Source organism: Nicotiana tabacum, chromosome 18 (genome assembly GCF_000715075.1).
Source record: "Nicotiana tabacum cultivar K326 chromosome 18, ASM71507v2, whole genome shotgun sequence".
NCBI classification, from domain to species: Eukaryota; Viridiplantae; Streptophyta; class Magnoliopsida; order Solanales; family Solanaceae; genus Nicotiana; species Nicotiana tabacum.
This window is the reverse complement of record NC_134097.1, coordinates 113,621,854-113,647,071: the sequence shown is the minus strand read 5'-3', so window position 1 is coordinate 113,647,071 and position 25,218 is coordinate 113,621,854. Positions and strand designations below refer to the sequence as shown.

Genomic DNA, 25,218 nt, shown 5'->3' with positions numbered 1-25,218 from the left:
TATGGTTCTAACAGTTTTGTGGGGCCATGATATTTGTATGAGTGTAAGAACTTTTCATTATATGTAAAATGGGTAAAATAAAAAATTTAAAGCTAAATTATTTTCAAATACAAAAGTATGTCATTCTTTTGGAACAAACTAATAAGAAAAATATTTTATGTAAATTGTAAGGGAAGGAGTATTTATTTTTGAATCATATTGTATTTTTATTTGTTTGTATCACCGACTATATATGGAGTTATAATATTTAAGTTTATGTCAATAATTATTCATATAATTTGTTCTTTTTAATTTATAGAATTTAGTAGGATCATAATATTATCTGCACATCGTGCGAGTACTAATACTAGTTAGTATTATAGTCCGTTTGACCAAGTTTTTTCTGGGGCCAAAAGAGTTTTTCTTAAAAAAATGAGGTGTTTGGCCAAGTTTTAGAAGGAAAAAAGCGTTTTGATGAGAAATATAAACAGTTTTTGAGAAGTAGACAAAAGTAACTTTTTTTCAAAAATACTTTTTTGAGAATCACTTTTGAGAAAAATACACTTAGAAGCAATTTTTAAAAGCTTCGCCAAACACTAATTATTACTTAAAAATACTTTTAAAATTAATTAGTCAAACACAAACTATTTATTATCAAAAACACTTTTTTAAAGAAAAACACTTCTAAAAATAAACTGATTTTAGAAGTTGGGCGAAATAGGCTATTAATAGCATCTTTAACTTCACTTTAACAACTGAATATTTTTCATAGTCATTCTCGTAATAAATATTGTGGATCTATCTCTTTAAAGTTGTTTATTATACTCCTGTCATATGATTAATGTATCTTATTACTTTAGTTTTCCGTTGAACTCGTGTCCTAAAAAACTTTTCTCCAAATAAATCTATCGACCCCTTCTAAATAATTTATATTCTATTAAACTTTGAAGATGAATGATTTTATTATAGATCTCTTTACCGTTCTTTCACACTTCTCTACAAATTTTTATACATAAAATAAATTATCAATAGTCCATATTCATAATAGTACGAAAATTATTTCATTTAAAAACATGAAAATCTATCCCTATATAATTCTGACTATAAATCTTATTTAAATATAAATTAAATAAATTATAATATCAAATTCCAAATAATTTTAGTTTACTAGTACAACTTAAATTAATTTTATCAACAAACTTCGCAAATTAATGGCTGGTCCTAAGATTTCATTTATTAATTTGAAGATTATGTATTTTGTTTTTTGCATTTCTAAGAAAAAGCAAATACCAAGATTCTTTTGTGTAGTCCCAATGCACAAAACACAAAAGCACTGAGCCTCCCCAGAATTGGAAAGAGACCAGAAAGCCGACAAGAAACTCCCACAGTGGCAAAAACCCCGTAATTCTCTACTATTCCTAAGCCTATTTTTGTCAAATAAAAAAGCAAAAATAAAAATTAAACTACAAATTCTTTTATTAATTACTTGTTCTATTCCAATTTATTAATGTACCTTTTTTTAAAATTATATTTGGGCATGCATTTTATTTGAAAAAAATTGAACTTTTGTGAGTGGGAGAAAAAGTTTCACCAAAAAATTATCCTAAACTAAATTTTGGGAACTTGAAAAATAATTTCAGAATTTTTTTAAATATAGATCACTAAACTATGAACAAACAATGTTTTCAAAAAAAAAAATTGAAAAAAGGTTACCAAGGTGTATGGCAAAACGGGAGCTTAGTTTGTCCCAAACTAAAAAATTTTATATTTCGAAATAGTATAATTTCAAATTTTTTATTATAATATATTTTTTTATATCTACATAAATAAATACTGCTAATTTTAAATCGTAAATGTTAAAAGTCTTTTTTCAACCTTTAAAATGTATATATCACATAAAATAAGAAGGGGAGTAATCATTTGCGTATTTTAGCAAAACCCCACCAGACATAAGCGTATTTTAGCACACTCCCTACCACCTATTTTTACCCTTCTCCTCCTTCCCTCTGCTTCTTCTTCTGATGAATCACAGAGCAAAACACTGCAAACACAACGACAGCCCCCTCAAAAAATAACCATTCCTCTTTGCCCACTAAATCACACAATACACACAGTGAGTACACATTAAAACACCAAAAGATTCTATTTTTACTACCCAAAGAACCAAGAAACCAAGAACACTCATCAAAGCTCTGATCTTTAACTTCCTTTCAATACTTAACATTCATATATTTGTCCAAGTTTTTTGTTAGAAATGGAGAAAATTGTAGTTGTTGTTAGCTGTGAGCTTAAAGCTTGTGGTATAGTGTAGTTTTCTCCAAAGGGTTTTCTTCTCCATTTTTGGCTAAAAAAATACTCTCTGTTTTTCACTTTCACTTTTTTTCTCAACCCATAGAATGGGTTGCAGGGACATAATAGTACAAAATTTGGATCCTGTGAGAAAAAGAAGTGGTGGATTAAGAACTAAACAAGCTGGGCGTGGCTCTTGCAGAGGAAGTTAGTTCATTTAATCTATAATTTTTTGCTGAAAAAACAAGAAAAGAAAAGAGAAACACAAACAAGTGTTTTTTTTTCTCTGTTTGAGATATTCACACACAAAAATTAGTGGAAATGGGGTATTTGTTGAAAGAGGTTTTGAAGACACTTTGTGGAGTAAACCAATGGTCTTATGCTGTTTTTTGGAAGATCGGTTGCCAGAATACCAAGTGAGTTTTCTTATTTCTATGAATCAAATTCTTTTTTTTTTCCTTTTTTCAAAAGCAAAAAATTAAAATGAATGTAGAAATTTGTAATATTGGCTTATGGGTTGAGTTGAGATTTTATTTCCACGTGGATTTTTTTTAAATGACATTTTTTTCATGGTAGTGGAAAAAATGATCTTGGCTTGTGAGTTGATTTCATTTCTTTTTTGTGAAATTTTTGTTAGTTTTTTCATGAGGATTTAGCTTTTTTATTTTTTTTATTTCTTTTGATTTTCTTTCTCAAAAGACAAAAAAAAAGCTGAAAAAATGTGAACTTGGCTTTGTGGGTTGAGTTCAGACTTAATGGAATTTTTTCTTTTTTATCTTTTTCATGTTGGGTAGGGCTTTTTTTAAATTACTTTTTTATTTTTATTTTTAAAAAGGGAAACAAAATGAAAGTAGAGCAAGGAAATCCTCCTGCTAAAAAAAAATTAAAAAAAATCTTGGCTTGTGTGTTGAGTTCAGATTTATGTGAATTATATTTTTGGTTGGGTAAATGGAGAAAAATGTATTTGTTTTTTTTGTTTATTTTGTGGAATATCTTTTTCATCTTTTCATTTTCCTTGTTGTTTTGGATTTTGTGCTGACAATTATTTTCACTTTGCCGAGAAAATGGAGGGCAAATGAAAGTAAGAAACTGAAAAAGGGTAAAGTCTGATGGTCCTTTTGTTGTTCAGCACTTGAGCTGCTGAAATACTGTAAACTGAGTTTCACTGATTCTATTGTTGCTCAGTTCCTTTCTTTGACCAAGCAAACTTAGAGCTTTGTAATGTGTATCATAATACTGTGCTACACACTATTGTTTATTATGGTATTACTTTACATGCTATGGATTTACAGAATATTGTTTCATTTTCTGCTTTTGGCTTTGTAATCTGGAAAATGTCATTTTCTGCTTTTGGAATGTTGTGGTTGTTTTAGTCCATTTTGTCTTGAAGAATCTTTGTGGAATGAAATGAAAAAAAATAAATGAAAGTGATTTGTTTTAATTTGCTGAAACCCTTTCTACTGTTATGATTTCCTGTATACAAACATACTCATTACATGTTTCCTCATTCTTGTTGGATTCTTTATGTTTGTTATTCTCCAATTTCTTGTCTCTTCTTCTTTATTTTTATATATACACTTCTCCAGTAATGTTGCAAATAGGAACTTACAGGACTGTCACTTTCTATTTTAATGACACTGAATCTTGACTTATCTGCTGGTATTTTGTTTACCCTTTTACTAAAGTTTTTTCAAATGATTCTTTAACATTTTTTTCTTTTACTGAATTGGCAGGCTTTTAATTTGGGAAGAATCCTATTATCAACCCTTAACCTTCTCTGAAGTTCATGGAATTTCTGGGCTTGAGAATCCTGAACTATCATTCCAAGATTGGGGTGTTTGTAATTCTCAGCTTATGAATCAAGCAGGGGAGAGAGTGCATTTACTCGTAAACAAAATGATGACGGAAAGTCAATTCAACCTAGTAGGAGAAGGGTAATAATTTTTGAATTCAGTTTTATTGATTCTTTCTTTTTTAAAATTAGTATCGGCAAAGAGTTCGTTTACTTTTACCATGTCTTTGATATCCATAATTTTTTTCTCAGACTAGTTGGTCGGGCTGCAGTTACTGGGAATCATCAGTGGTTTCATTCAGATGGTTTTAGTAGAGTAGCTCATCCACCAGAGGTACATATTGAGATAATCCCTAGCTTGCTGTGGTTAAGTTTTCTCCCAAGAAAGAGATATGTGGCCTGTATTACATATTATACACGATCTTTACTTTCTCCATTGCAATTAGTATTTGAATAGCTGTCCCTTGCCCATAATCACTTGTGTGGTAAAAAGTTAATATTTCACAATTCAACTTAATTCTGTCAAACTTAGATACAATGCTTTTTTTGGTTTTTTTCTGTAAGGTTAACGACAAACTTAAATTAGGTTATCTTTTTTATGCAACGATGTAATGTTATTTGTGTCTCATTGTATCTTCTGGATGCATTAACTGATACTTACTGGTGTATCCATACGATGTGGTTCTTTTAGGTACTGAAAGAGCTGACTCAACAATTTAATGCTGGCATCAAGGTATGATCTGTTTGAATTAACGCAAATGCTGTGTGTATTTCTTTTGCGGCTCACTGATTCTTTATGTTACTGATATGCAGACAATTGCAGTTGTTCCTATTCTTCCTCACGGTGTTGTCCAATTTGGATCATGCTCACATGTAAGTCCTTCATTTTTCTTTCCCATTTTAAAATCTTACTTGGAGAAAAATAGACTTGGGTACCAAGGTACTCAAATTATATCTACCATCATTGCATACAACAATTTGTTCTCAAGCTAGATCCCTTAGTTGTTGCGTTAAAAGATAACTTATGTTGATGAATCGGGGAATGAATAGCAGAATATAAAGGGGATTAATCATCCCAACTAGTTTGGGATTTAGGCTAACTGATTGATTAAACTTTTGTTTTTCAATTTCACTATCATAAATTATGTCAAGTGAAATGGTCATTTTTGCTGCCTCAGATAATGGAGAATATGGGTTTTGTGGAGGATGCGAGGATGCTGATAAGTCAACTAGGATGTGTTCCCGGTGTCTTGTTATCCGATGAAAATGCAATGAAAGATCCTGCAGTTAACACTGCACCAGTTTCTCTAGATTCTTATGGGAGAGCCAAATCGATGATCTCTGCTCCAGTTATTGCTAGCTGCAGTTATCAGAATAACTTAAGTCAGACTGACAGTTTCGTTGGTCAAACTTCCTCTCTGGCTTCACAAGTTCAGAACAGAATCATGTCTACTGATGCAACATTTCGAGCCCCCAATATGACCCAAAGTTTTGTTGATTCTCATGATCATCAGTTTCACAATATTGTTCCAGAGGTGAAAGCAAACCTGTCTCCTAATTGCCACCTAATAAATAATGCAATTAAAGCAGAGGTAATTTCTCCAAATTCCAACATATGGACGAGTCAACAATCTTCTTTGCACATTCCGAGGTCTCCCTTTCATCAGCAATCTTCTATTGATTCATTAACTGTAGATAGTGGCAGCTTAAGGTTGTTTGAACAGGGGATCACTTCAAATGCTGGTAGCCATGATTTTGGCAAAATCAACTCTTGCACAAAATCTACTGGAAATGGGCATTCGTCTTATGTTGGGAACGATGTGATTACCAATCATACTTCTGATGGTCAGAGTTCACAATTTATGTGGGATGAGAGTAACAGAATAGTAGAAAACGATTTGTTTCAAGCACTCAGTATTATGTTAACACAGAATGAGCACACGTGTTCAAGCAAGTACATGCAAGAGGTTTATGGTGAAAAACATGAATACCTGGAGCAGAGTGCTTTCCTTGAAAATAACAAATATGAAGATTCCTGTGTCCAAGGTCACTCGGGGGATGACCTCTTTGATGTTCTGGGTGCTGATTTAAAAAATAAACTACTTAATGAAAGGAATAGTTATCAAAGTAAACGACCAGACGCGGACACAAAGGATCGGATTAAGAATAACTCTACTTCTACTTCCATAATTAGTCAGTATGTTGCTTCTTCGACAGTCAATCAAGGAAAATCCAATAGTGGAGCATTTTCTGCGGCTGGTTTTGAGCGTCTTTTGGATTCCATAGCATCCAAGCCTTCGGTCAAGCAGAATTTGGATGACGATGTTTCTTGTCGGACAACAATAACGAATTTGAGTAGCTCCTCTGCTCCAAATGCTGCATCTTCCTACGGCCAAGCAGGTTTCTCTAGTCAAATTCAAGGAGAGGTATTTGGTCAGCCCAAGACTCTTGCAAAATCAGGAGCAATGGTTTCTCGTTCATTTAGATCTGAGTGCTCTAATGAAAACACAGGAGCCTATTCGCAGAGTAGTTCAATTTATGGGTCACAAATTAGTTCATGGGTGGAACAGGGTCATGATACAAAGCCAACTAGCAGTGTTTCTACTGGATATTCTAAGAAGCCTGATGAGACGAGCAAAACCGGCCGCAAAAGGCTTAAACCAGGAGAGAATCCTAGACCAAGGCCTAAAGACCGGCAAATGATCCAAGATCGTGTGAAAGAATTGCGAGAAATTGTTCCAAATGGGGCAAAGGTAATACCTAGTTTTGAACTCTTTACCATTTCCTTTAATGTATTTTCATTATTATATATATTTCTTCCCTATTCTGTAGGATGAATAATTTATCTTATAAATGTTTCTCCCTTTTTGGATTTTATGATTTCAGTGTAGCATTGATGCACTACTGGAACGCACGATCAAGCACATGCTTTTCTTGCAGAGTGTAACCAAGCATGCTGACAAATTAAAGCAGACTGGAGAGTCAAAGGTTCGCTCATAACCATTTAACATTTTTGTGATCCCCTTTTCAAAGGAATGTCATAGCATAACTAGTCTTAGCATAAGTTTCTTACTTGACATTTTGATACATTTTTATTGGTCTTTACAAAATGTTAGAATGATATTTTAGCAAGTGATACAAGAAGCCTGAAACTACTTTAGAATTACTTACTACTTTCCCTTTGTGTCGTGAACCTGCAGATAATCAGCAAGGAAGGAGGACTGCTTTTAAAAGATAATTCTGAAGGAGGAGCAACATGGGCATATGAAGTTGGTTCACAGTCTATGGTCTGCCCTATAATAGTTGAGGATCTGAATCAACCTCGTCAAATGCTTGTAGAGGTTAGAATATATGTTAACTTACCAGATGTTGCTCTTCTTTAAACTCGTTTATGGTTCTAGCAACAGACTAGATGTCATTATTGTTAGGGATACTGAATTTGTTGTTTTCTGCAGATGCTTTGTGAAGAACGAGGTCTGTTTCTGGAAATAGCCGACATAATAAGAGGATTGGGCTTGACAATCTTAAAAGGGGTTATGGAAACGAGGAATGACAAAATATGGGCAAGGTTCGCCGTAGAGGTATATATCTACTTATCAGGATCTGGGCGGCAGTTGTTTCTTGCATTAGAACAATAGCGATTGCACTTTTGTCATCTTTAGCTCAACCTAAATGTTTGATGTTTAAATACAGGCAAACAGAGACGTGACTAGGATGGATATATTCATCTCACTTGTTCGCCTCTTGGAGCAAACATCTAAAGGTGGAGCAGAATCTTCTAATGCCATCGGTAATAATGACATAACGATGGTGCATTCATTTCACCAAGCAGCTTCAATACCTGCAACAGGCAGACCATGTAATTTACAATGATGAACAGGCTATGATCTTCGTCTGCACGTGTTAAGAGCGAGCAGTCAACCATTGCTCGCCATGACTGACATGTACACTAGGCTGATCCTTTTGGTTTAGAGTTAATCCTCATTTTTCGTCTCCCACGAGCAAGAAGTTTCCAGAACTCCTGAACGTATCAAGTTGTATCTAAGTGTCGTTCAAGACAGGTAGATGCTTTTAATTACTTTCACAATCCATCAGTGTTGTAATATCTGGCAATCAGGCGCTTTTTTATTATTCTTACCTTTAAATGTACTAATTTTGATTAGATAGAGGGAGAAGGGAGATGGAAAATGATAATGGGAGATGGTTCATGTGATGAGAAGAGGATTCTTGGTTTTGCTGTTGTTGTATAGAAACGGTGGAGATGATAGGAAGGGAGCCTAGGGTGTTTAGTTAGCTAGCTGATGTGTAATCTATTCTTCCATTTTCTCTGGACATGTTTTTCTGGTTTTCAATTCTGCTCTTCTTCCATTTCCACTTTTTTATTCTCCTTGGAAAATAATGTTTTAATGTCTAATTCCTCTCTTATTTGACTTACGTACAAGCCTTTCTTCACCATCTGTCCTTAATATAAATATAGTAAATAATAATCATTACAAAAGTAGGGAAATACATACTACTACTATTTTTCAACTTTAACTTCAAATATCTCTTTAATAAAAATTTGACCAAATATTGTCCAAACGCTTGCTTAAATTTTGACTAAACTGAGGACAACCCATGATTTGCCACAAGAATTGTTGGAGACAAATTCTAAGTCAGCTAAGCTGGCAATTGAATTTACTAAACTAATGGTTCACTAATTGTTAAACATTGACCTACAGCTTAACTATATATTCCTAGCATTTCTTTGTAGAGGGTTCGCATGACAGTTTACTTTATCCTTCAGGCAATGCTGTCCTATTTAGGCATGGATCCGGGTTATAAAAAAAAAAAAGTCAAAGACTACCCGTTTTGAGTCTACATTCACCTGATACGTTCATCTATTCACTAGTACCATAGAAAAATAATTACTCCTATTTAACTGAGTTTTCAAGTAATAAAATCAGTAACAGTCAAGTGGCCCTTATCTTTATTCCTTTGACTTTGAGAATGGATTTTTGGACTGTTTTGAAGATCAATATTGCCACACATTAGCTTAGCCCACATTTTGGAAATGGTCCCTTAAATTATGCAATAATCCAAATTGAGCTACCGAAATATTTGCAAGTGATCCATATTTTATTTTGGCAGGGCCAAGTGATTCAACTACTCAGTAGCACTCCGACGGAGGATAAAATTTATTTAATTCAATACTACGAACGAGAATGTATTGAATATCTATTTTTTATTTTGCAATAATTTAGATAAATATATAACCTATTTTTATTTTTTCTTTAGCGTTTAATCATGTATTTAATACTCCCTTATTAGTCATGTATTTTTATTATGGTTTTTTAATTAGCAATATTTATATTAATAATTTTATTGTTGAATATTTTAGGATAATGCCATGACATATCTCATATTTTGTATTATTTTCTTGGAAAATACATTATATATTTGTATCTTATTAGGACTAAAGAAATATTTTGAACATAATTTATATGTTTTGTTCTACGAAGATTTTACCGGAAAAAAATCCGAAAAAATCCGAATAACCCGAAAACCCGAGAAAAACTGAGAGTGAAAAACCCAAGTTTTATTGGTTTGATTTGGTCTTTAGATTTAATAATCCGACACAATTGGTTTGGTTTGGTAATTGTAAAATCCAAACCAACCCGACCTATGTACACCCCTAGTTAGCACTATTTAATTTACTAATGTTAATGACTATAAAACTTATTGGAACATTCAAAAGTTCTAAGTCCAACCTTGAAATAATATCTTAAAAAATAAAATTATGAAATCTTTTAAGAAATATTTATAAATTACATCACAACAAGTATATTTATATATTAAATATATCTAAAATTTCTATATATGTAATGTCGGGTTGGTTTGGTTTCGGTTTGACTTTCTTTAGTTAACACCAAACCAAACCAAACCAATTATGGTCGGTTTTTTTTCCAACACTAAACCAAATCAAACCAATCTATAGTCGGGTTTTTTTTTCTCGATTTGACTCAGATTATCGGGTTGGTGCGGTTAGTCGGTTTCCTTTGTACACCCCTAATAGCAGAATTTAAAATTTCACAGGTGAAACTTCATGGCAATATCTATTTTTCAATTACAGGGCTAAAAGTGGCTACCCCGCGCTATTACTACCTCCTATAGAAGCTAGTATAAATAAGACTCATTTTACAATCAAAACAACAAAGTAAGATAATTAGATGATGAGAACTTAATCAAAATATTGTCTTAACCATGAATGTTAATATTGTCGAAGTTTTGGTAAATAGAGTTATCAAATGCCTTCGGTGGTAGGAGCTAGCAGAGCCCAATGCCTAGTCAAGATACATACAAGATAATCTATACATCATTTTTTTCAAAACAAAATAAAAACACATAAAATTTTATTTATAAAATTTAAGGCCTCTTCTTAAGATTTGACTTTAGGCCACCATACCGTTGAGCTTCCCTAATGTAGAAGTTAATTAAACGCCAGAACTAATCACCCAGTTGCTCAACCAAGCAATATTAATGCGCGCGAATAGTACTGCATGTTACCATTAACATTTTTGCTCAAGTAGAATTCTGTGCATCTAATATGAAATTGTGCTGGCTTCTGAAAATGTATAGATACGTCTATTCTTTGTTAAAAATATTCCTTCATTTCAAAGCCATATTCTTGAAAGATCTCTTCACAAGTTGCATGATGAAACTGTAAGCTAGAACCACCAAATATTTGTTGTCAGAACTAATTTTTTTCATAAGAAAAGCAAGAAATGAAGTGAACATAAAACCTGAAAAGAACATATTCAATCCTAATATATATGTTTCATATAAATATGTTTTTTGTCCAAGCTATAAAGCACAACACGTGGGGCTCTCGTTACATTGCTCCCAAATAAGTACAACATCTCATCAGTAAAAGATGCCATTTAATTTGCTATGAGAATTCTTAAATCTTTTACTAGGAGAAGATTGGGCTCTTTGAAGTCTCAACCATTGACAAGATTCATGGATAGGGAGGGACAAAGATAAAGCAATTGGAAAGTTTAATGTGCTCACCTAAACTGTTTTCCACTGATTTTGTTTGCTTTTATTTTTGTTCTAGCATTGATTCTTCTGTCAATTCATATGTTTATTTTATCACTCTTATGTTGTTCTATTTCACTTTGGGATGTAAAACGAAATAAAACGTTACCCCAAAAGGAACATCTGGATTCTATTCTCTAGCCGGAAAAATAGTTTTTAAAGTTGTGTTTGGACATGCATTTTATTTAAAGAAAAGTTGAAGTTTTGTGAGTGGAAGAAATTTTTTCACCCAAAACTGCCCTAAACTAGTTCCCAAAACATAATCATATTTCATAAACAAACAATGTCTTCAAATTCTTTTTGAAAAAATGAAGCCAAAATCTATGGCCAAACGAAGGAGCTCAATATTTGTTTATATGCATGTATATATAATCATAGGATTTAAGTCGTATACACTGACCGATAATATAATAATTTTAATTTACACTATCAGTACGTTTGTACTTGCAGTAGCCAATTAGTTGCTATTATTACCAAGTTGCCAGTTAATGCTTATTATAAATTTATCTATAATTAACTTATAAGTAATGTGATTGTATAAATATATTTTAGAGAATTTTTCATAAAGAACCATCTTTTAGGTCTAATTAGCCATTTATAGATATCCTTTACTATATTACGTGTTATAGATATCTTTTATGTTTTTATACAATGTATTTCATGTATTTGAGATGTTGTATTCATTAATACAACAAAAAATAGGCGTAAAAACAGGAATTCCAGCTAATTCTGATATGTATTTAGCTGTATTTAAGCGGCTTTAACGTGAAATACAGTAACGTATCTGCGCAGAATCTAGAAGGTTAAACTGGTTAAAAACGGAAGGAAATCAAATCACATGATATTCTCCTAAATTAACTCAACGAACTAAAACTAGTACACATTAGTCTGTATTCTGCTCAAAGACAGCATCTCAGAAACGTGAATACAACGAAAAAACAGAGCAACATCTGATCGAACTTCTTCCATTCTCTTTTTTTTTTCCGATTGATACAAATTATATACAAAATAAGGTATTCATCCTCTATACATATGGCAAGTTTAACAGTTTTGTTGCGTCATTCTGGCAAGTGGAACGATGAGGGCAATTACATCGATTTTTCAATTGATGGAATACTGATAATGGAGTATGTCTCCTTTAATGATCTGGTTGTTTCAATTTCAAATCAAATGGGTATCGATTTGTACTCCAAGACCATTAAAATACAATACAAAGTAGAAGGAAATTGCACACCAATGGAAATACACAATGATATGGGTTACATAGTTTATGTAGAATTGAAAAAAGAGAACAGAGAATTTGGGATGTATCCTTTGTGCATTACAACTATCGAAAAAGATCTTATATTCGGAGGTAGTTTAAATCAAGGCGACATTGTGCAAATAGACGAAGGAGTTCAAAGGTACGATTCCGATACAGATGATACACTGGCTCTAGATTTTGTCAATTCAGGAGAAGCGGTTGGAATGTTCGAACTCCACAAGGATTTGATAATTTCAAAAACTAATCAAAAGGAGGTTATGGCTGGACAAGTTTATAAGGATAAGGCTACATTGAAAGAGGTGATGGAGAATTATGCTATAGCTCAAAGGTTTCAATTCCGGGTTGATAGGTCTAATGCTGTCAGGTTTGCATGTATTTTTTTTTTCCGTTGTATTTTCGATTATTTGTCCGAGTTGTAAGTTTAACGTCGTTGTATTTATGCGTATTTGTGTATTTCATCTAGATGATCACAGATGAAATAAACATATGTTTGTTTAGGGCATTTAAATACATGTATTCATATGTATTTTACTGGTATAAATACATAACAATGGCTCTAATTATTTTCTTATTATGTCTATTGTGGTATTAAGTGTATGCATATACAAACAAGTGTATTCAGTTGTATTCATTGTATTCAAACGCATATAACTATAATGGAATTCAGTAGTATAAAAATTTATATATATAGATGTCAGGATGTATCTATGTCAGATTATATTTGTCTGTATATGAGCTGCATTTTTTGTAAACACTTATGCTGATCAAATGTAAAATAATTAATTCTTTGCAGCTATGCATTATTATGCATTTCAGAAGATTGTGAATGGAGGTTTAAGGCTTCAAGTACTAACAAATCAGAACTATTCAAAGTGAGAGAATTCAATGATAACCATACATTCATACATTATCTCCGACATCTGTGTCAATGCCATCATCACGTATTCCTATGGGTTCCTTTCTCTGGTGTAAACTTTTAGTTTGCTGATTTTGTTGAAGATAGTCAGAAAGCTTCTTGAAGTTATCATTGATCAATGTTCTTAGAGACTTGAACTCTCCCACAATCTTAACAATACAAAAATAATTATAAGATTGCGCCAAAAATATATGAATGCTATTCATTAAACTGTAATGTTTAATTTGTGGTTAAATACTCACGTATTCTTTGAATGAATTTAGGTCTTTCCTCAAAGAAGATACTTCGTCATTTTGGGAATCTTGCAGCTGATTGTCATGCAAAACTTTATGTCCAAATTCGGATACACAAACAGGAGGAATCTTGGGTTGATATTATGTTTCGTTAAGATGCCTTTCGTGTTCCTTGCGCTTTTTATGGGGCGGTGATGAAGATGGATCAACACTTGCAACATGTTTTTTCTTACATTGAAGCTCGGGTGTAGGAGAAAAGTCATCCGAATCCTCTCCCGATTTGTCTGAATGAGCAGGAGAAGGTCTCTTCTCAACATCAGCGCCTACAAGAGGATTCTGAATCACTTGGACTGATTTCCTTGTGAACAATCTGAAAAATGAAATACAATCAAAGTCTTACTAGAAACATACAAATGCAGATCTGGAATACAAACTGAAATTTGTATTGAATATAATGCAGTACTAATGATTTGGAAATAATATGCAATTGTATGAAGAATTAATAATGAAGGCTACAACATCTATATATTGCTGTATGCATATGAATGCATTTATATGCATTAGATATATTCAAATGTATACAGTTTTTGTATGCATTTATATACAAGTGTATGCAGTTGTTTATACTAGTCCCTATGCATTTGTATACATGTATCTTGAATCTGTATGTAAGTATTTATATCTGTAAGCATATGTATACAAATGTATATTGCTGTATGCATCCCCTGAAAATGTATGCAGCTGTATTTTGTGTCTCTATGCAGCTGATTATACAAATATTTTCTATCTGTATGTATTTGTATACAAATGTATTATGCTGTATGCATCCCCTAAAAATGTATGCACTCTCTTGTATGCAAATGTATGAGTAATCTGGATGCATTTGTATGCAGCATATTTGTGAAAATATGACAGCTGAAACTACAACAGGTATTACATCACCAAAAATGTATCTGAATGCAACTGCATACTTCTATATGCAAATGTATGCCTATTAATTATTACTAAAATATAAACTATCAATGATACAATTTGTATATTACCATGTTCCCAGTGTCAATGAACATGCCGTTCATTAGATAAGCAAAGGTTGGCTGATATCCGGTGGTTCTCCAATTGAGTATTCTGGGGACCACGTCATCAACTCGGAGTGCAATTTTGGAATCAACAACTGAACAACACTCATAAAACCACACTTGCATAGCCAGTGGCATCCCAACTATCCTGTAATACTTCTTCTCAGCATCCATCTTCATGCTAATCGATTTTGTCAGCATTTCAAATGCTTTTAAACCCCAATGATATTCAGAATAACACACACTCTCTACCAAGTCAAAATGTAGCCTTGGTATAGTTGTACTATTCTTCTCGGATGAAAAAATAAAGGAGTGTATGAAATACAACAAAGATATCTTCAAGGCATCACCATCATTGTCGGGACCCCAGTTCTTGTCAGCAAAACATTTCATCAATTGTTCCTTCTTGACAAGATTAACACCTCCAAAGTAAGTCTCAATAAGCCGGTTAGGAAACTTTTCACTAAACTCAAAATCTTCATCATTACCAACACATTTGAGGCCAGTCACAATCGCAAACTCCCTTAATATGAAATGTAATGAAGTACCATTGACGTGTACTGCAAATACATTGTTAGGAGTGCCTTCTAACTGGAGAGCCATAAAGCATCTGGAGAGTTGATGTTGAACTTCACAGCGCTTCATTTGAAGAAATGAGCCAAAGCAAGTATTGCCAAGTTGTTGGTACTGATCAGGAGTAAGGTTCTCTTTTAGTTGGGAGACTATATCAGTATTAGTATAAACACTGATATGGGGTGCAAATTTTGGCTGGTGTTTCACAAAAAAATTAATTCCCTGCATTTAACAAGAATAAATACATGTAAATACAATTGAATACAAAACATATTTCATAGTAAATCTTACATGAATACATATGAATACAACTACAAACATTTAGAAGTATAGATATAACTGAATACACAGAATATATTACAGTACATCTAACATGAATACATACGAATACAACTAAATACATTGACAAGGCTAAATACATATTAAAAAACTAGCTACAACACACATGACATAAAAAATAAGTAAGCAGAATACAATTAAAAACTTACTGGAAAATTGAACAATTGCAAACAAAAAATAACTAAGATGAATACATGAATACAATTAAAAACATACTGGAAAATTGAACAGTTGCAAACTATCAAAATACATAAGAATACATATACATACTTATAAATACAACTGAATACAGTAATACCAAATAGTACAAAATGTGAAATTGAATAAAACTAAATATATTTAAATACAACCAGATACATACGAATACAACATCGTACATGTAAAATAACTTGAATAATTATGAATACATATAAGTTTCTTTGAATGCATATTGATACAATAACAATTACCTTTTGGTGTCGTGTATCTGATGTTTCTTTTTGCAACGACTTCCTTTACATTGACACATGAAGAATCATTCATAGGTTTTTTCATCTTTGAAACAACTGGATTTTTTGTTTCTTTTGAAGATTTCTCAACTTGGACTTCTTTCGACTTGTCATTGTGTAATTTAGTTCTTCTCTGTGAAACTGTAGTTGCTGACTTACCTGCAAAATCCACTCCCCTTAAGTTATTTGCAACGAGAAAGAGGGCCCATCAAAATTGAGAATTTTGGTGGGTATACCTCTAGTTATCATCTTGTGTGGCATTGAATCCGCCATTGAAGAGAAAAACCAAAGCTTCCTGGTGAGTAAACAATACCAATGGTTATTATTTCAGAAATTTATAAAAAATCGGTATAAAAATTAAAGAACCAAATTAATGATATCAAAGTTCGAAGAAGTAAACTTACCAGGAGAAAACAAATCGGCACTAAAACAGTGATTTAAGATATATTTTGAATGTGGGATTGATAATGGCGGAGAAATAGAGAATTTGTGTGGGGGGAGAGTTATGAAACGTGGGTTTGTGGGAGAAGAGAGTAAAGTGTATGCAAAAAGAGAGAGAGAACGTGTTTAGAGCAGATATACGGTAATTATGTGAGAGAAAATACTAAAAAGGAGAGAGAAAAATATTATTTAGCATATATGGTGCCTTAAATATAGGATGTAACTATAATTAGATATTTTGCTATAAAGGATAAAAGGTATTTATAGGATGTAATATTTTAAAATGGTATTTATTTAAAATAAATAGGGTACTAAGGTTTTCTATAGGGTGTAAAATTTCCTATATTTTACACCTTCAATACATAAATTTAAACACACACACACAAAATATATATTCCTCACAGATGCGGAGCCACAAGCCCACGTATGAGTTCGGTAAAACCTAGTAGCTTTGATTCAAATCCTGTATTTATGCTACAAAATTCAATTAATATATAAAAATAATTTATCCAAAACCCATTAAATTGCCTTTTCTAGAACTCTAGAACCCATAAATTCAAAATCTTAGCTTCACATCTGGTTCCTCGATAACGTACTCCTACTTCTAACAAACGACTGTATGGACATGTTCATGTCATATCATGCATGTCTCTCGTATACAGTGGCGAAGGCAGGATCTCCATGAAGGGGGTTCAAAAAGTTTTTTTTGTATCTAGTGTGAATTGAACTCATGACCTTATGTAGATTTTGAACCTCCTTGACCACTAAACTACACTTTTGGATTGTGTTAAGGGGGTTCAAAACTTAATATATAGAGGTAAAAAACAGATTTTGCCTTATATATACAGTGTATTTTTTCGGCGAAGGGGGTTCGGGTGAACCCCCTTGCGCCCCCCTAAATCCGCCCCTGCTCGTATATATCTTCGTGTAGGAAACTTAGAACACTTGTAATATTTATTTGAGGATAAAATAAAATCTTAGCGTTCTCAGCCTTTTTTCCCCAAGTAATTCAGTATTCAAATCCACTGATTAATTTGGATTTGTATCGGATAGTCCTATTAAGGTGCAAACTTGCTCCCTATCAGGAAGTTCTTTCTTTTAAGAGCTCAAACCCGAAATTTTTAATTAGAGATAAAGGAATCTTAATCATCTCACCATATACTATACTTTTTTTGACGCTTTTAAAAAAAGACTGATGTAAGGTTCCTCCATAGGGATTATGCTGTTGAAATGCAACTTGGCATGACAAAAGAAATGTGAACCATTTATTTTTTCTTTCAAGAAATTCCACCATTAGCCTCACATATTACCTAAGTGTAGGACTTCCTTATGAACAAGAGCAATCCTCTCTGAGAACAAAATTTATGATCTCTTCTCTGTCCCATTATGCTTGATCTGTAATTTTATTGGGCAACTTAGAAGAATTTGGTTAAAGTTGAGGTGACTTAACAAAGATTTTGAATATTTACAGAACACTCGGAACAAATTCAGATTCGGATCATGTGTCTCAGTACACTTCAAACCTGAAGAATCTTATCCATGATTCCATGAAAATCTTCAAAGTAACACTTATTGTAAAAGTATAGATGTGTTAGTGATTTAGAGTTTAAACTAATTAAAGTAATAAAATAATATTATCATCTCAATAAATGCAGTGATTACTGATTACCTTCTCTGCCCGAAAGAGAGGGAGAGAAATTCATTATGCTAATGGGAATCAAAAGACATGAACAAATTCATTCCAAGATACCTTAAAATAAAGGGACTACGTGAAAAGTTGAGGCATTGATGAACTAGTAATAAACCCGAATATGCTAAATCCTATAGAAATTAGAAGACTACATCAATTATGTCCTTTTAATATGCTGTTAAAGGACTGCACAGGACTTGCTACAACTCTTTCATTTAATTTCTGAATATGTAAAGAGGAAACCCTGGAGGGAACTACCAGCTATATCCATTTATAAGTAATTTATTATAAAAACTGGTCAATTCATAAAATATTACTAATATTAGCCAACTAGTTATTTGTAGCCAAAAAAGGTCAAATTTTTGCTTTCTTTTGAGTGAATGTTATTAAAATAGATTGTGTACATCTTAAGGAGTTTGAATCTCAGTTTTGGGATAATTTGGTGGAGTTTTGAGGTGGTTTGAATTGAAAATGAAAAAATGATATGTGTATCACACTGTATATCATATTTGTATCAAATGTGTATCATATGTATATCCATATTTATCTGTGCGTGAGATACATGCGTAATACATGCTTGATACATATGTTGCAGAAAATAAAGTTTGAACTCGATTTAACTACGAATTTTGATACTAAATCAGTCCAAATCGCCTCCAATCTTCCTCAAATTTGTATATTGACTAATCTATATATTTTCAATGAATTTCAACCGTACCCATTGAAAAATGTCCTTTTTGCTTAGATTTTTGGAACCTATCTTGTATTATAGTTCATCATCTTATTTGTTACCTCTACCACGATTTCCTTTCCATTTTGCATCTAATGTGGCTAATCACGCTTAAAAATATGGAAGGAGATCTTTGTATGTGATTCTTGGAGAGAAAAAACTTTATTTATTTGGGTTTTCAATTTTTATGTGTTTGGCTAGTTTTGGTAAGTCTATAATTAATAGCTAGAGGTTGGTAAGTTTGGACTTATTTGAGATATTTCTGTAAGATTCCCAAACTAGAGGCATCAAAATTGGTCGAGAAAAACTTGAACGGACCATTTGTTGAACTCAGCCTATCTCGACCGATTAAATGGACTAATGTTTAGCTCAATTTATTCCATGAGTAACTTTGCCAAAATATCTTTAAAATAATATTTTTTATTTGACATATTATATATGATCATAACAAAAGAAAAATATCTTACTTGATAATTAAACAATTTATAAGATAATAACACATATATTAATTAAAGCTTGGTAAGAGTTGGGCTATGACGCAAGCTTTAGCCCATCTTGATCTAGCCCATCTTAGCCCAAGTAACTTTTGGGCGGGTTATTGACCTGCCTATTTATTAACTCAATTTTGACCAACCCAAAATCAACTCAATCTGCCCATTTGACACCCTTGGAGGAAACTGAGGATATATACATGACCTCTTTATCTTTTTGTTAGGCTAAGTCAGCCTAAATAGACTCTTTGGTGTAATGTTGTTCGCTTTGGATAAAGTCCGCACAATTTTGTCAAAAGACCTCTTGCCATTAAAGAATACTTTTACACCTTATACCCCGCGATCGAGTTACTGACAATTAATTTTTAAACTTGAAATTATTCTGAACCTTATACTACCCCTTTAGGTTGCATCTGAACAGTGTCGGAGCCAGAAATTCAAATAAGGGTAAAAACAATTAAAAAAATTCTTATGCCAAGGGAATTCAACAATTTATATATAGGCAAAAAAAATTATTTTTATTGAATTACATAGTATAATTTTTCGACAAAGTGTTCAACTGAATCCCCTTGAACCCTTCGGCCTGCGCCCCATTTCTACATGTCATAAACAGTGGTATCATGCTCAAAACAGAGACTGTAATGCAAATTCATACTCAAAATAAGGGGTTGGGTTGTAACAGTAATGATCTAAGACAATGGTGATCTATCCATCATAAAGTTTGTATTTGGTGATCCATCTAAGAGAATTCAAACATGATCCTACTTAAAACATGAAACCAATTAATCTAGCCTTCATTTCATAAATCGAGCCTAAGGGCTAAGACTGTGGATTAGGCTATGAATTACGAAAAATGGATTATGACCATGCAAGAGAAACTCAATCAGTTTAAAAAGAATTTTTTCGAGAATTAATTCCAAGCCAGCTAATTAAGCATTAGTAATTAGAACTCGATTGGTAATATTCAGCAAGCTAGATTGGATGCTAAGGTTGTGAGAGAATTCCCCTTTCCCCAGTCCTAAAATTTCTCCAAAGATTTGTGACAAATATCTGCTGATCCTCAACCAAACTCTCAAAGCCAACCCTATATCACCCTAATTTTTCTTTTTGAAATTAACTTTTCCTAAATAAGGTGTGGATTTGGAAAAAGCATATTGCTAGCTAGAATTAGCTAGTGATCATCATTGTAACAATTGTTCTTTTCATCATAATGCAATTGGCTTGCCATCTTGTCAGAGAACATAGCTAGGCATAACTGATCTCTATTAGATCTTGTGTTCATGTATCTAATTTCCTCTAACTTGTATGTCATAAATTTTGCATTATTTGTCGTTAAAAAAATAAAATAACTGCTCCATGATTCTTCAATATAATATCTCATGCTTTTTGGCTATCCAGATATCATCTAACCAGTGGCGATGTCATCTTTTTGTAACATCCTTTCAATCAGAAAATTACACTGTGTATTATATTCTATAAATTAAATTCTCTTGATCATCATGAGAAGAAGAGTCTTGGCATAACTGGTAAAGTTGCTGCCATGTGACCAGGAGGTCACGTGTTCGAGCCGTAGAAAGAATCTCTTGCGAAAATGCAGGGTAATACTGCGTATAATAGACCCTTGTAGTTCGGTCCTTCCCCGGACCCCGAACATAGCGGAAACTTAGTTCGCCGATAGCCTCGTAAATTTTCACCCTTCCTAAGTGGATTAACTCCAAGTCAATGCCATGTCAGCCACCACTATGAATAGTCAAAACATCAGTAAAAATTAACCTCAGGCAAGAACTAAGGGAAAAATGCAACTATTCCAACTAAGCTTTAAAGCCAAGGATACCGTGTGTGATATGATCGCACGATAAAATCTATCAAAATGCATAACAGTTCATGACAACACTTGGAAAACCTTCAACATGATCATAGTACAATGATCTCAACCAATTGCTATATGGCCAACCAATTCCAATTTTGTCAAGTTCTTGTAAAGATCCCAAAATATGGTTTGCCCTCTTCTAAATATCCCTATTGCTATTCAAAGGTAACCTAAAAACAACTGTATTCGTGAAACCTAGAAAACTACTTTCACTTTTACTCGTTAGGCTCAATATTGTGGATAACAGATGGATAATTAAATTATTAAATTATATATATATATAAAAGAACACGATCCAAAAAGTTAGACCTTTATTTAGCGCACCTTTTTTTTTGATAATATTTTTCAACCTCTCTTTTTTTGATGAACTTTCCTTGTACTTCCATCGTACAAAAAAGTGGCACCAAAACATATTCACTTTAAAATGAAACATTTTACAATTTTTAAATATTTTCTGTTTTGTCAGCATCCATTATTCCTTTATTCCTCTCCTTATAAATATGAAGCCAGCAGACAACATGCCTTAGTAAGCCATAAACTTCTTTGGTTCCTATCTTAGCTTCTTGTCTTTTCTTATCTGTCTTCCATTTTTGGATTATTTGCATTTTCATGCAAATTTTGCTCCTACTGTTTAGCTATGGAAATAGGATCTGTAAGCCATGAGAAGGCTGGTTGTTTCACCAATGGATTGATGTGGTTTATGTCCTTACCTGGAAAATTATTTGCCAAGCTAGTTGAAATTGCTAAGCAAACCAAGAAAATTGGCAAAGATGATCCAAGAAGAGTGATTCATTCACTTAAAGTAGGGTTGGCACTAACTTTGGTTTCATTATTCTACTATTTCCAGCCCCTTTATAATAGTTTTGGCGTTTCCGCAATGTGGGCTATAATGACTGTTGTTGTTGTCTTCGAGTTTTCTGTTGGTAAGTTCTATAATATCTTCTTCGTTTTATTTTATATGACACTGTTTGACTTTTATATACATACGAATATTATTTTGAATTTGTGATTTTAAACACGTCATAATAATTTTGGTATATGAAAGTAAAACAAATGACGGTGATGATCATTAATTTGTAACTTCAATTTTTCAGGTGCAACACTTGGAAAAGGGTTAAATAGGGGAATGGCAACCTTGCTAGCTGGTGCGCTAGGGGTTGGAGCACATTATTTGGCCAGTGCAACTGGTAAAGTTGCGGAGCCAATACTTCTTGCACTATTTGTCTTTTTACAAGGTTATATTTTTATTACTTTTTAGCCTACCTAACTATTCATATTTATCATTAAGTTCCAAAAATTCTCACTAACATCACAATTTCATCCATTTTGATTTGATTTCTTGCAGCATTTACATCAACTTTCATAAGATTCTTTCCTCAAGTGAAGGCCAGATATGATTATGGGATGCTAATTTTCATTTTGACATTTTGTTTGGTTTCAATATCTGGTTTCCGAGTGGGTGAAATAGTGGATATGGCTCATAAAAGATTGTCCACTATACTCATTGGTGCCTCTGTTTGTGTTATTGTCTCAATCTTTGTTTGCCCTGTCTGGGCTGGTGAAGATCTCCACAAATTAGTGGCTCAAAATATGGAGAAGCTTGGCAAGTTTTTAGAAGGTAAAAACTCTAAACTTTTACGCGTTGATTAAACTTTGCGCACAACATATAGTTTAGTAATATCAGTGGGAGTCTTAGACAATGGTTATTTGTTAATTATATGGGCTGAGAAAGTGGCTAGCCTGGTGCTATTAGTAAAAATTGTACGGGACATCCTATTTGATCGTTCTCATTTAATTTATACTTATTTTTCAAAAAAGTTTTAACTTGTACTCACTTTTTAAATAACTTCAACCTCCTTTTTCCTCCTCCTTCCCCTCCTCAAATTTAGAACCCTCTTTAGATTTTAATAACTTTATATACATTTTAATGAAAATTGCAGGATTTGGAGAAGAGATTTCTAAATCTTCAGAGGGTGTAGAATCAAAAGATGCTAAAACAACCTTGATCGAGTACAAAAGTGTTCTCAATTCAAAGAATGCTGAAGAAATTTTGGTGAGAGAAACTTTCATTTTCTTGAACAAGCAACAGTAGTATTTTCCACTAATTAATAAAAGTATTATCTCACATTATTCTTATTTTTTGTATTTCAGGCTAATTTTGCAAGATGGGAGCCAGGGCACGGGCAATTTAAGTATAGACATCCATGGAAACAATACTTGAAAATTGGAAGTCTCACTAGGCAATGTGCTTGCAGAGTTGACGCACTCAATGGCTATATCAACTCTGAAATCAAAGTAATTAACAACTTCTTCAAGTAAATATATATAAAGATGAAAATAAAATGACTAATTATTCTAGATACATAAAAGTGATCTTGCTAAAAAATAACCAAGTTCGAAGACTCAAGATATAAAACTTGTGAGGAGGGGGCAGGTGTTCGGCTAGTGGTTTTCCCAATTTTTAAAAATATTTTTTCTCACCCTATAGATTTAACACGATGTACTCTTAGGCTTTTTTATACGTTTCAAAAACGAATTTAAGTTTTATACACTCGTAGTCTAAATTTGTTTAACACTATAGTGTAGTTTAGTATGTTAATTTATTTTCTTTCTTAACAGGTTACGATTAATGTTTATCATAAAAATTTACTTATAATTCCTTACAAGTAATATTTATCTGAATACTTTTTGTAATATTAGTGCGTATAACTTATAATCTTATACTATCAAAATTTACCTATCCTTATTTTAGAATGGATTTTAATTATATATATGTTGACCGTATAAAGTTTTTTTACACTATCAATATTCCAACATGTTGTAGTAGATAGCGTGATACTGTAACGTGTTAATGCATAGAAGTTAAACTCTTATATTTGAACTAACAGAAGCTACTAAACTCCATTGCAGGCACCAGAAGAGATCAAAAATATAATCAAGGAAACAACAACAAAAATGAGCATAGAATCTGGTAAAGCACTAAAAGAACTAGCACGTTCTATAAAAACAATGACTTGTCCCTTGTCAGCAAATAAACATGTCTCAAACGCAAAAACAGCAGCCAAGAATCTGAAATCACTTCTCATATCAGGTTTCTGGGAAGATATTAACTTACTAGAAGTCATACCAGTGGCTGCAGTTGCATCAATACTAACCGATATCGTCATTTGTGTCGAAGAAATTGCTGAATCTGTTAATGAGCTTGCTTCTTTAGCTCATTTTAGCAGCAAAGAAACAAAGGTAGATTCATCAAAAGAATCCAATATTGAAGCAACACAAAGCAGAAAAATACATGCTTGTTCTCAACATGTTGTTATTACTATTCAGGAGGGTGCACAAGTCCAATCTTCAGTTCAACTAACGGACCAGAATATGAAATTGTGACGTGTATTGTAAATAATTATTACTTAATTGGTTAATTCACGCACTCCCATTTATTTTTCTTAAAAAAGAGTTGGGATGTGACAGGAGTCCCACCATTTTGTGTGATAAGATTCATAGAAAAATTCTGTTATTAAATTTGAACTACTATATGGTTTTCTAACTTTTCATCATCATTCACTTTTTTGTTGGGTACTTTTTCTTGTAGTAGTGACTTCATGAAGATATTGAACTGACTCATGAAGTAGATTACTTTCAGTACCATATATATATATATATATATATATATATATATATATATATATATATATATATATATATATATATATATATATATATCATTCAATGAGAGAAATTGTAGCCATGTTGAAGTTACAATGTAATTCATGTGATCCAACTTCTTGTTTGATTATATAAACCAAGGAACATTTTTCTCAATTGTTTGAAGATTCAAATCTTAGGTATTGCGTAAGACACAAATGGACATATCATTTTGCTGGTGAAATTGAGAAAAGGTGACTACTAGAACCATTGTCCAGGATGAGATGCGAAGATATATGAGAGATTCAATTCTTAACTTTGTAAGAAA

The 25,218-nt window shown here is 32.6% G+C and overlaps 2 protein-coding genes across 2 annotated transcripts; both read left to right on the top strand.

Moving 5' to 3' along the window:
- Nucleotides 1-1,883: 1,883 nt before the first annotated feature.
- On the top strand, nucleotides 1,884-8,428 carry LOC107766591 (transcription factor LHW). The gene is made up of 10 exons (XM_016585400.2): nucleotides 1,884-2,684; nucleotides 4,002-4,202; nucleotides 4,313-4,394; nucleotides 4,752-4,793; nucleotides 4,874-4,933; nucleotides 5,239-6,813; nucleotides 6,947-7,048; nucleotides 7,261-7,401; nucleotides 7,516-7,641; nucleotides 7,754-8,428. The coding sequence occupies exons 1-10, from the start codon at nucleotides 2,590-2,592 to the stop codon at nucleotides 7,931-7,933; spliced, it is 2,604 nt and encodes an 867-aa protein (XP_016440886.1). The 5' UTR covers nucleotides 1,884-2,589; the 3' UTR covers nucleotides 7,934-8,428.
- A 13,364-nt stretch (nucleotides 8,429-21,792) lies between these two features.
- Nucleotides 21,793-24,876, top strand: LOC107766593 (aluminum-activated malate transporter 2-like). The gene is made up of 6 exons (XM_016585402.2): nucleotides 21,793-22,171; nucleotides 22,343-22,483; nucleotides 22,594-22,866; nucleotides 23,189-23,301; nucleotides 23,400-23,543; nucleotides 24,159-24,876. Exons 1-6 carry the CDS (start codon nucleotides 21,886-21,888, stop codon nucleotides 24,630-24,632), a joined length of 1,431 nt encoding a protein of 476 aa, XP_016440888.2. The 5' UTR covers nucleotides 21,793-21,885; the 3' UTR covers nucleotides 24,633-24,876.
- Nucleotides 24,877-25,218: the final 342 nt, after the last annotated feature.

Excerpts from the sequence above, each read along its gene's own strand:
- LOC107766593 (XM_016585402.2), top strand. The coding sequence starts at position 21,886 with ATGGAAATAGGATCTGTAAGCCATGAGAAGGCTGGTTGTTTCACCAAT. Across the intron at positions 22,484-22,593 it reads ACTATTTGTCTTTTTACAAG|CATTTACATCAACTTTCATA; the intron begins GTTATATTTTTA and ends GATTTCTTGCAG. Across the intron at positions 23,302-23,399 it reads AGAATGCTGAAGAAATTTTG|GCTAATTTTGCAAGATGGGA; the intron begins GTGAGAGAAACT and ends TTTGTATTTCAG.
- LOC107766591 (XM_016585400.2), top strand. The coding sequence starts at position 2,590 with ATGGGGTATTTGTTGAAAGAGGTTTTGAAGACACTTTGTGGAGTAAAC. Across the intron at positions 4,395-4,751 it reads GAGTAGCTCATCCACCAGAG|GTACTGAAAGAGCTGACTCA; the intron begins GTACATATTGAG and ends TGGTTCTTTTAG. Across the intron at positions 4,934-5,238 it reads AATTTGGATCATGCTCACAT|ATAATGGAGAATATGGGTTT; the intron begins GTAAGTCCTTCA and ends TTGCTGCCTCAG.